Consider the following 12399-nt stretch of genomic DNA (forward strand, 5'->3'; position numbering starts at 1 on the left):
GTTCACAGTTTATTTTTCTGCTAAAATGAACCGGGAACTTGCTATAGTTTTCAGAAAAATGAATATATATATATATATATATATATATATATATATATATATATATATATATAACTATAAATTATTTTTGAGTTGGGTATTTCAGTCAATATATGCGAGCTATGGAAATACTATTTTTTGTTACATATATATATATATATATATATATATATATATATATATATATATATATATATATATATATATATGGAATCCATCGGTGGAATTACTACTAAACCAACATCATTACGGGTCATCATTCTGAAATTAACATTTTTCTAGAGAAAGTACGGTGTTACAACTCACCCATTGGTGGGGGTAAGTTACATCTACAGGGACAAGTAGTAACAAAAGTAAAATGTAAAATCACACAGTTTTAACCATTTATTTTTTGTTTATTGTAATCATCACGAAAGACTTAGGCTATTAATTATTATAAATGCGATTTTTTTAACTCTACGTATGACCAACATGACACTTGGAGAACAGTCAATCAAATCATTCACTTTTAGTATCTTATAAAATGAACAATGTATGAGTGAGTTTCTTTATAATCGAATTCAATCTTCATCTGTTGATAGAAACGAAAGGAATAATGTTCTTGTGACGTATTTTAAAAGTGGTCACTTGAAATAACTGATTCAATTGGGTAGAACAATTGTCTCTATTTGAATCTTTATAAGGTTTAACACTTCCTAGACAATATCATTCTCTAAATCCAGATTCTGGATCAAAAGATTAAGTCTTTTTTAAACGCTATTTACTCCGGTTTTATTTTTAGTTGATTTACCTTCTCCGTTGTCTTTTCTCTTTCTATATCTCTTCCCTTTGCTCTCATTTCTGTTATATTTTTTGTTTTTTCTATATCTTTTTTTCATATTCCAGTTTTCTCCTTTTAAGGGATAGGTATCTATTAAAACAGTCGATTTGAGTTTCGGTTACTTATTTGTATTTTTGTTTTGTTTTGGGAAATCCTCTAGAAGCAGGTATAAGAACGCAGATATATACCGTAAGGAAGCACAGCAGGAACACATATTTTCATCTGTTTAAAAAACATCTGTTTAAAATCTGTTTTTCCGTTAATCAGCTGTCGCCCCCATACGAACGACAATTCTCAGAAGTTGAGAAACTTGTGCGAGCTAAAGACTAACGAGGTATTACCTTTTAACGTGTGATTCCTAATACTTCAACTTTGAAACTTCAACTTTGAAAACTTTAACTTTAAAACTCAAAATATCAACTTTGATCTCAAAATTTCGAAAAAATGTGAATCTATCGGAAAATATCTCGAGACTTTGCGGTAGTACTTCTGACACAACAGTATTATAGTACATATTCATAAGTAATGATTTGCAAATGTTTTGAAGAAATTATGTGAATGTTGGCTGTCTTATCAAAGTTTGAAAAACTAGGTACACTCGCACGGTGCCTCAGCCACCGTATTCAACGGATTTGGCGCACTGTGACGTTTGGTCCAGTCATTTAAGCTTAAATTAAGTAAGAATCTCGGAATTCGAGATACCCAGCTGTAAGTCTGTAAATACTTGTATATTGACACCCTAAAAGTTGTCTCAAAACCTACATATGGTAGGGTGTACGCAACTATTAAATTTCAAGGTCAAAGGTCGCAAAAATCGTTTTTTACGCTTTTTTGTAAGTATCTCATTTCCTATGGGTTTTTTGCTATTTGTATTTATTATCAATATTGTAGAATACAAAATTCTCTACAAATTTTGTTTCAAAAAATGTTTCATACGGTGAACCGTTTTCGAGATAGAGGGCGGAGAGCGCGCGGCCACAGGATCATAGTTGATGAGCTATCGATAAATCAATTATTATAAATATTTGTCAATTTTTATAAACTATTATTTATTCAACAACACTTACCGGCTCATGTAATTGCAGAATTGTTAATGAAAATATAGGAATTATATTTGAATTTCAATCTAATTAATAACTTCTTAAATGATGAAAAAAAAAACAAATTATGAATTAATCTCTTTATTAAAAAATATCATTGAATACATTTATTTTTATTAAAAGTAAAAAAATCGAATGAAGGCTACAAAAACTACAATTTATAATTTTAATCATCCTCTTCCTCTTCATCGTCGTCTTCCGGCTGCTAGTAAATTTCAAACTGGTCTTCATTATCGTCTTCAACGACATTTGTCTCAAGTTCTTCCATGATTTCGGGGTCAAAGGTTCCATCGTCGTTAATGTCCCTCTGATATGGTAGAGCATTGAGACAAGCTTGCCCATTACATTGGTCACAAGCTAAAGAGCATTGCAAACCCGCTTTCCTGCATCCGCATCGCGAACCACAACCACTCTTGCAGTTGCAGAAAATTGTATTTAGCAAATCTTCTGGAGCAGGTGGTAGAATTGTCATGATAGGCTCCAGAAAATCGTTTCGCATTGCCCAACCCCTTACCTGGGGTTTCAAATCATGCCCTAACCAAGTAACTTGATAATATACACGTTTGAAATGTTGATGAGCAGCTGCACTTGTTGTTGGAATATTTGAAAGCTGCACAGGTTTATTAAGTTTTGTAGACTTGACGTAATGCATATAAAGAAGACGATCGAGACTTTTCACAGATTTCGGAATATTATAGACTGCCAATAAGGTTTGAGTTCCACTCTCTAATAATCTCTGGGCCGAACAATTCTCTTCCTCAAATGCTGCAGCTAGTTCATCCAAATTTGTCAGTTTCTCAAAAACTTTTAGAAATGATTTTTTCCCTCTTTCAAAAGCGCAAAAGTTGTGTCACAGCCACTTAATGCGTGCAGAAATAAAATATGTGTTTTGGAATGAGGATATAATTATCAAAACTTTTAGTCGAGTATATCTCCGTTTTTACATTTCCTTTCCCAACTTTTTTAAAGAAAATTTCTTGTTCGTAAGACAGTGTACGCCCAATTAAAATGACAAGTAAATCAATATCTTGTCCTATTATAACTGCAGTTTTTTCAGACTTTGATTCTTCAATTGCAGTTTCAACAATAAGAACATCCGCATCATCTCTGGCTTGTTTAGTAATAATATTTGCAGCTTGTAATATTTCAATTAACATATTGATGAGCATATCTTTGTTATTTCGATTTGATAAGAATTTTTCTTGAGTAACTGGTACAACTGTTGTTTCATCGAAACAGACTTCATACGTTTTTGAAAGTGCAGCAGTTCTTATCTGCTGCTCCATAGCTTTTACGTTTTTACTGTAGTCTGAATATCCGTCAAATAGAACAGTTATTTTGGAACTGTAATGCCTTTGTAAATAATTCATGTATTTATCAAAAATAATAGAAAAAGTATCTTCTCTGCTCCATACAACATGATGAAGAAGAAATCTGCCATCAATATGGTAATATAATTATATTATGATTTAAGTTTTTCCCTTAATTATTTTTTTATTTTAGGATACCGTTATCAGTATTATTGAATAGATATAGATTTAATGCATGAAGAAAATGATAAAATATAATATAATAGTTAATAAAAATTGACAAATATTTATAATTATTGATTTATGGATAGTTCATCAACTATATATGGCGCGTTTTCGACCGGTTGACCTGAAGTGATCCTGTGGCCGCGCGCTCTCCGCCCTCTATCTCGAAAACGGTTCACCGTATGGAAATTTTTTTTAACAAAATTTGTAGAGAATTTTGTAGTCTATGATATTGATAAAAAATGAAAATAGCAAAAAACCTATAGGAAATGAGATATTTACAAAAAAAGTGCAAAAAACCGATTTTCGTTACATTTGACCTTGAAATTTAATAGTTGCGTACACCCTACCATATGTAGGTTTTGAGACAACTTTTAGGGTGTCAATATACAAGTATTTACAGACTTACAGCTGGGTAACCCGAATTCCGAGGTGAACTTACTATAATGACTGGACTAGTTTTCCTGTTCCCAACTTAGAAGATACCTTTCAAACGGCGGCGTTTTGCAATGATTGAGGAGAGAAAAACTGAATCGCTGCGCTGGTAGAACTCAAAGACATACTTACCTAAAGGTATATGTCAGAACTGCTAGTGTAGTATATCTGAGAAAGGGATAAAATAGAAATTGATGAATGAATAAATATTTTTTGAGAAAAATGAAAATTCACCTTATTTTCTGTACGCAATATAAAAAAAGTTTATGAGGACTGGAAAAAAAGGAATGCTATTAGAGACAGCAATCAAAGTAATTTGATTGATCAAGGAATTTATTACAGCTGGACTCGATACTTCTTACTTCTGGAGAATTATTGATTGTTACTTAAATTATTGAGTGAAATGAAATCTCGAATGAACCAAATGATAGGTACGGATGTTACTTGGAAATTTCGAAATGGAAACTCCGAATTTCGACTTTAATCTCGAAATTTCTGATTCATAGTGGAGTTTATAGCTTTGGTATCGACTGCCGACGCGGTTGGTATCGCAACTGACCGCCTTGAGGAGCCTCGTTCATCTTTGACATTCGAAGATTGAGTTCTCTGTCGATCCTCATCCGAAATTTTGACTTTAATATGGAAATTTCAATACTGAAGTTCTGAAGCCAGAATTTCAAAGATGCAAATAATTAAAGTATGTGATTTTTCTGCGCTTCCGTAATATTGTACCTAGTAATTAAGTGGAGAAATTTAAAGTGAATTTCACAGCATTTTTTCCATATTCAGGTGTTAAAATTCCCCTTGATATACTGTTTCATTTGCGAACTGATATTATTGAACAAAATTCAGTTTCAAAGTTTATTGCTTTTATAAATGTTGACACAAATAAATTCTTGTAATGCATTGTTTGGAACCTTTGGTGTAGTAATGAATATTACTGGAGTCTTCGTATTAATTTTCAAAACAACATTCATCAAGCAGAATATCACTAGAAATTTAATTGTTTATCCTTTCAAATGTGGTATCACTCGATCTCCCTTCCCACTGAATATTTAGGGATTGAAGCCCACCCCGCGAAGGATTGCAAGTGTCAGAGGTGAGAATACGCAAAAATCGTTTCTCCTCGAAATGAAAATCGATGTACTTATCTCGAAAATTTTTTGTTTTACGTTCTGTCTGTAAAAAAGGTGAATTTTCATTTTCCTCAATAAATATTTATTTATTCATCAATTATATCTTGTCCCTTTTACCATTTGTGCCAGCGTTTTTACTAATTCTCGAAACAGTTCTGATATGCACTTTTTGATATCTCCTTGGGCTCTCTAAGCGATTCGGTTTTTATATCCTCAATTGTCGCAAAATGTCGTCCTTTCATGGGTATTTTCGAACTTGGGAACAGGAAAAAGTCGCAGGGGGTCAAATCTGGTGAATATGAGGGCTGAGTCGTGATTACGGTGTTGTTTTTGGACAAAAATTACGAACAAGCAGTGACGGGTGAGCAGATACATTATCGTGATGCAAAAGCCATGAATTGTTTTTCCACAATCATTTCTGTTATTGCTAACTCATTTACCTCAATAATTTCAACATCCCATTCATTTTTATTTCATTTGTTTTTTCATAGAATTATTATCTGTTAACGAGTCTGTTAATATCGTTTCAACAAAATAAACCTTCACCAAAAAACATGGTCAACCCCTTCCGAACCCGTTCAAAACTAGATGAACCTAGCGGTGTGGTCAGATGAAAAAAATCGCCGATGATTTTTCCCCAATTCTGAGATTGAAAAATAGTAAAACTGGGCCTGAAAACAAAGTCTGATTCACGAAATTCGGTGCTTTAGTAGACTTTGCGAATGAAATAATTCCAATCGGATGAAAATTATGTGTTAGCATTTTAAATGGAACTCTTGGCGTTCTAGGAATGCAAGAAAACAAACACAAACTCACCGCTCTGGTCCACCGCACGCTCGGTTCCGGATGACCCAAATAAGTGGCCTTGAGCAGCACCCGATCGCCCACAAGGGCGGTAGTGTCCTGGGGTCCCCTGAGCAGCATGGCAGCCGCCTCTTCCACGTCCTCCATCTCTTCTCGCTCCTCCATGGAGGCTCCACTGTCACTACAGCTATCGGATCGGTCGTGAATCGTGAGTTCGGCGTCGCAGCTCGCGACGTACGTCGATTCGAAACAGTCGACGATCGCGGACTGGCCGCCTCTTCCAGCGAAGCACTTGACGGGTCCGGCATCGGCCCGCGTCACCCCGACGATGTGAAGAATGCTGACGTCACCGTCTTCCTCGACCTGCAATCACGGAGGTATTGTTTAGATCGGAGTTCCAGCGATAGAGACGGGCGATCGGTACCCAGGGAGATCGGGTTTCTCTCGCAAGTCATAGGGCGAGTCGTAGACAGATTCCTATGAGACTATTTCACAGGTGTCATTTCGTATTTTTTGAGTTCGCCTTCACTGAAAACTGTGATTCGTAATTTCACTGGGGATTTACGATTTCAGCCAGATTCTCGAAAGTGTTCAAAATCTTATGTTAACAAATTGATGACAAATTTTCAAACAAGCTTTAATTTGCAAGCTCTGGAATCATCCTGTATAATAAACTGCCATCGATAATAATGAAGAACGATAATAAGTGTTATAGTATGCTTTCTGTTTCAATCGACTTACCGTATGTACATAATGTACCCAATTGGCAAACATACATTATTATTATTATATCGTCGCAAGATTTACTTATTTCATATAATGAATAAATATAGTTTATAAAACTAAACAACACACTTTTAAAAAACATCAAACTAAACAGGTAAAAATGATTTTTTTAAATGAGCTTAAAACAACAACGAACGAAAAATACTAGTATTATTGTGGAATAAGCGACGGGCGCTTGATATACAAAACTGAGTTTTATCTTCCTCTTGAAGGTGATCACTTGGTGATCGAAACACGTGTCGAGGTGTAAAAATAACGATTTGGTGTTGGGAAAAAACTCCAGTAATATTCATTACTACACCAAAGGTTCCAAACAGTATATCACAAGTACATATTATATTAGACAATAGAAGTCCGAACTGATGAAATACACCACGAAACATTGTCAACCACCTTCAAACAAAAGCTTTCATAAAATATAAAATGTGTTGAGTAATAAATTGATGGATTTGATCTATTATGAAGTTCAGTTTCTTCTTTTTGGAGCTTGCGAATAAGTTTTACATTTTTCACTATTGATTTATTTTTTATTCTTGAATCTTCGCTAAACATGTCTTTCAGTATGTTAATTTCATTCAATGTCATTGTTGTATAGTTATGACTCTTTAGAACTGGTATGATGGCCATCTTATTTTTCGCCATTTCGATTTTGAAAATTTCTTTTCCTGCGAACCCTCCTTCCATTCGATACACTTGTCATGAGGATGCATAAAAACTTGTTAGCCATCTTGGATGATCCGTCATATTACATTTAAAGTGACGTCGTATTATTTTCTGTATTATTTTTGGCAATCCTTTTGATTTGATGACCAAATCATGAGGGTTCATAAAAAACTAGTTCGTCATCTTGGACAGTCCGCTATATTGACTGTAAAATGGCGTCACTTAGGTAGCCATGAATTGTCTTCCAAACTTAACGTGTATCAAAGTTTCAGCTCAATTGATTGAGAATAAATGCTTCAAAATTCAGTTGCAAAATTTGACTCGAATTGATATTTATGCAAATATTGCAAGTTGAGTACAGAATTATTCAAAAATGAAATAATTAAAAAAATTATGTTGGATGGTTTTGTTGAGAAATAAGAAGATAATGATAAAATAGTAAAAACTGAAAAATAATTCGGAAGGTCCTTGGTAGCAGTCACCACACCACTCTCCTCAGCAATCTACGGTATTGATCAGATAAAAACAAACTACTAAATACGTTACCCCAACGATTTCATTGTTTTTTATCTGATCAATACCGTAAATTGCTGAGGAGAGTGGTGTGACTACGACTACCTATAGGTCCATCCGTTTTTTTAGTTCATTATCCATGTTATTTTTTTTAATAAAACTATTTAACATACAAATTGTTTTACTTATTTTATTTTCAAGTTTTTAGTTTCGAATTTTTATCCACTCTAATGCCACACAGTTTTTGGCATGGCTTAGTATTTTACCTCAACTTGGGTGGTGTATCGCTAACGACGTATAATTTTCAGGTGGGATTTGTTAAAACTGCATACACGTGACTGATAAATCAGGAAAGGAATCTTATTTCGTGTAAAAAAAAATTATTTGTAAATTGTAAAGCGCTTTCGGCTGTTACGCCATCATCAGTGCGATACCTGCATGTAAGTATAATATTCAATGATATTAATTTTAATTTTAGATTGAACTTTAAATTCTTTTAATATTGTAGAATTACTTACTCGTCAAGTATATACAAGAAGATCCTGCTGTCTTAAGATACAACAACTTTAGTAAATGAACATGAACATCACAATAAGCAAACATTTGCACAAAATGTGAATATTTTTGTTTGAATATTTTTAAATTATTTTCAAAGACCATCTCCAACGTTCAAAGTACGAGGAGGAAAAGGAATTGAAAATTTGACATTATATGACATTGACATTGACATTGATGTCAATGTCAGGAGGAAAAGGAAGTGAAAATTTGACATTATATGATATTGACATTGACATTGATGTCAATGTCAAATTTTCACTTCCTTTTCCCCCTCGTACTCTGCATGTTGGAGATGGTTTTCTTTAAAAATAATTTTAAAATATTTAAACAAAAATATTCACATGTTGTGCAAATGTTTGCTTATTTTGATGTTCACGTTCATGTTCATTTACTAAAGTTGTTGTACCTCAAGACAGCAGGATCTTCTTGTATATACTTGCCGAGTAAGTAATTCTACAATATTAAAAGAATTTAAAGTTCAATCCAAAATTAAAATTAATATCATTGAATATTACTCACTTGCAGGTATCGCACTGATGATGGCGTAACAGCCGAAAGCGCTTTGCAATTTACGAATAAATTTGTTTTGCACGAAATACGATTTCTTTCCTGATATATCATTTTTAGCCACCCTACTTCTGAGTCACTGTAAATTTCCTGGATACATTGAATCAACAAAAGTATATTTCGAAACCAGTATTTTTTGTTGAAAGGGTGTTATATTACATATAATCATACCGGATATGTGAGTAGTGAATCGAGAATGATCGAAAAACGAGCCGGAAAACCAAGTATACATCTATCTGACTATCATCAAGCTGCACTCTGTATATTAGAATATAAAAACAAAATGTTTATTCAGTTCAAAATTAGGTCAATTATCAACTATCACTTGGATTATCAGGATCACTATAAAAACTGAATGATCTATGTTTTTTCCGTGAAAGTTGAAAACTTGTATACATCCGTTTCAAAAACATGCACCTTTTGGAACCATAAAATTGTTATGAAATAACAAATGATCAACAAGTTTAACGATTAGGTCAAACTATCATATTTTATTTCTTCACACTTTGCACATTCTAATAAATATAAAAGCGCAATTTGGATCGGTTGATTGCAGCATGCTTATTAAAAATCATAAAGAGTTTAAACATTTTTCTAAAGACGAAATACTCGCTATATTCGAACTCATGAGTTGAATATTGACAATAAAGTATTATAACTTAGGGGCCGGTGTGAAACTGAATTAAATTACTACATAGAATTAACTTGAAAATTTTTTATTAAAAACTTCGAGTTCCTCAATAATTTTTTTTATTTTATATACCCAAGTCCAACTATTTAGCTCCGTCACGCTGGAACCCACTTTGAACAAAATCTAACTACGAAGAACGAGTAATAGTGTGCCAAAAAGTTCTGAAATGGGTTCAAAATGGATTATAGTTTATTGTAGTAACAACAAAATATAACTATATACTCAGTAACATTTGATGCTTTCTGGGATTTGTCTCTCTCCATACCACAAAGAACCGACCAATTGAGTTTGTGGCAATGCTTAAATTATTTTACAAGAGAAGAAACTTTGGATGGAATTGAAAAACCGACGTGTTCAAAATGCAAGGAAAGGAGAAAATGCATAAAGTCTCTATCAATCCACAAGTTTCCCTATATTTTAGTAATACCTATTATTAGAACCTATTTCAAAACATTTTAGCGCATTATTACTTGTATTTCGTTTATTTATTAGTATCGTTTGTAGGTAAAGTAGGCTAAATAAAGGTAGATTTTTTTCAAATAGGGTTCCAGCGTGACGGAGCTATTTCAGGGCATGATACAAATATCAAATAAATGTAAGGTGAACAATTTCGAAAGATTTGAATTGTTGAAAAAATACTTTTTTTTTCATGTCCAATCAATTCTATCGATACATTTCAGATTTATGTCTATACTGACTTTGAATATTCAATATTGGTAACAGAAACACGTGTAAATATTTTTCCAGCTAATTTACTAAACATTGATATGAAACAATTCCAACATCGAAGTCATTTTTCCACACAACCTATTAGGGAAATTTGGTAAGTTAGGAGGGGTCTAATATTTTAACATGCGGTCTTTGTCAAGGACAATGATAATTCATCCCAGCTCCGATCACTTTCTCGACTGAATATTACATTCCACAATTGCTTCAATTGAATGTACAACTCTCTGTGAATTATTACTCTACATGAGGAATAAGTTCACATTCTCCAGTAATTAATGGACATTTTTGATAAAATTTTCTGGCGACCTTATGACAAACATTATGCACATCATTTCGATTATCGATTTCTCATAGACATCATGAAACAAAATAACAGTACTATTGCAGCAAATTGACCTTTGATTTCCTTATATCTGCAAAGATGTAGAGAAGGTTTGCGAGGTTGTCCGCTGACGTCTCTGCCTATTGAGAAAAAAATTCGAGGAGACTTGGTGATTTACTAGGTACTTGTCTGTTAATTACTTTGGAATGAAAGATCATAATGGGCTCATTATCAGAAATATTCATTAGAAAAACTCATTAACGATCCAGAGAATATAATTTGTCATTTGATCAGGTGAAATGTTTGATATTATTATGAAAAAATGATAATTTAATTGGAGATATGGCTGATATCACCTTGGAGGATTGATTTATCAGCTGGAGCAACTCGGAAATTCATTTATTAGCATATCCATCGTATTATTTGAATGATAATGATCCAATTGGATAGTTGAATGCAGAGCGAATCATATAATACTACAAATCGTTGGTACAAAAATATTCCTCATAAAAAAAACAAGTTCAAAATACAAAAAGAGTATACTCTTATCGAAATTGCTTTAATGTCCATTTCTTATGAATTTTGGTTATCATGAAGATCTTGAGAGCACTGCTTGGAAGTCATCAAAGTTACAATATATCAGTCAAACGGCGCTGAGCTGGTATGTTCAGTCCGCATAGCAGCGGTGGGGCGTTAGATTACCCCTACCGGATAAGGTTTCACCCATGGAGGTGGTGATTCCTTCTAAATGATGCCTTATCATGGGGTGTTTGTATCCGTGCCGGAAGGAGGCATAACTCTTGAGTCTATGGAACCATCGAGATACCGGGCGCCCTCTCATCATAGAACGCTTTGTCGCTCTTCCGAGATGGACCTCCTCTCCCTAGCTACTTGTTGGACCCATTATGAATCGTGAAGTACCCATAGAATTCGATTTTGAATCAACTGAGGAAAAGAAAGTTGACGACCCCAAATGTTTTCCCTGTTAGAATTCTTAGTTTTTTCAGTCATGATAATGAACAAACTTAGATGGTACAGGCAGAAAACGACGAACTGAAGGAAGCGTGATATCTAATGGATCTGCCTTGCAGCAAACTCTTGACTAGCTGAAGCACAATCTGCATCAGGAGAGGAAACGAATTTCTCATGAGTAGATCTGGCCGGCCAACGGTTGGGTCCTTGCTTGGCTATCTCATTATTAGCAAAATTTGCAGCCGAAAAATTGGTGACAATTGCAGTGTTGTGAGACGAAGTCGTGTCTTGTTGAAAATATATTTTTCCGAGTTTCATTAGTGGCAATTCGTCAACAAGAAGTTCAATATTTCGCCTTACAATTTCTTGAAACCTCTGAGCCATTATAAATGAACATGCCGATAATTCTACCCCTGAAAACACTTGCCCATAAACTAAATCCAAATCTTTCTTGACTTCTCTGCTACAGAATAGAATGAGGATTTTGTTGTGCCCAAGTATAATAATTGTAGCGGTTGAAAATCCGGCATAGGCTTCATCTGTCCAAATACATATCAACGAAAAATCATGCACCTGGTTACAATTTTCCAGGAACCACTGGCAAAAAGCCATGTGACGTTAAAAGTCTCCTGGTCTGAGTTGATGAACTCTTCTGGTTCTATATGGTTTGAATTTGTGTTTTATCAAAATCCTCCTCACGTTAGTTCTTGGTAGGCCTGTTGATATTTT

At 33.9% G+C, this 12399-nt stretch overlaps 1 protein-coding gene across 3 annotated transcripts in view; it reads right to left on the minus strand.

Annotated features, from left to right (window-relative positions):
• The window catches only part of LOC111507951 (uncharacterized), a 353913-nt gene that overhangs the window by 52606 nt on the left and 288908 nt on the right, over positions 1–12399 (minus strand). For all 3 annotated transcript variants that reach the window (XM_074178365.1, XM_074178366.1, XM_074178367.1), the window contains one exon: positions 5882–6232. In XM_074178365.1, the coding sequence (XP_074034466.1) occupies positions 5882–6232 (351 nt within the window). The remainder of the gene's footprint in view (positions 1–5881; positions 6233–12399) is intronic.

The sequence above is a fragment of the Leptinotarsa decemlineata genome, unplaced genomic scaffold (assembly GCF_025532065.1).
Source record: "Leptinotarsa decemlineata unplaced genomic scaffold, Ldec_3_MD MMD2_tig00003736_RagTag_RagTag, whole genome shotgun sequence".
NCBI lineage: Eukaryota > Metazoa > Arthropoda > Insecta > Coleoptera > Chrysomelidae > Leptinotarsa > Leptinotarsa decemlineata.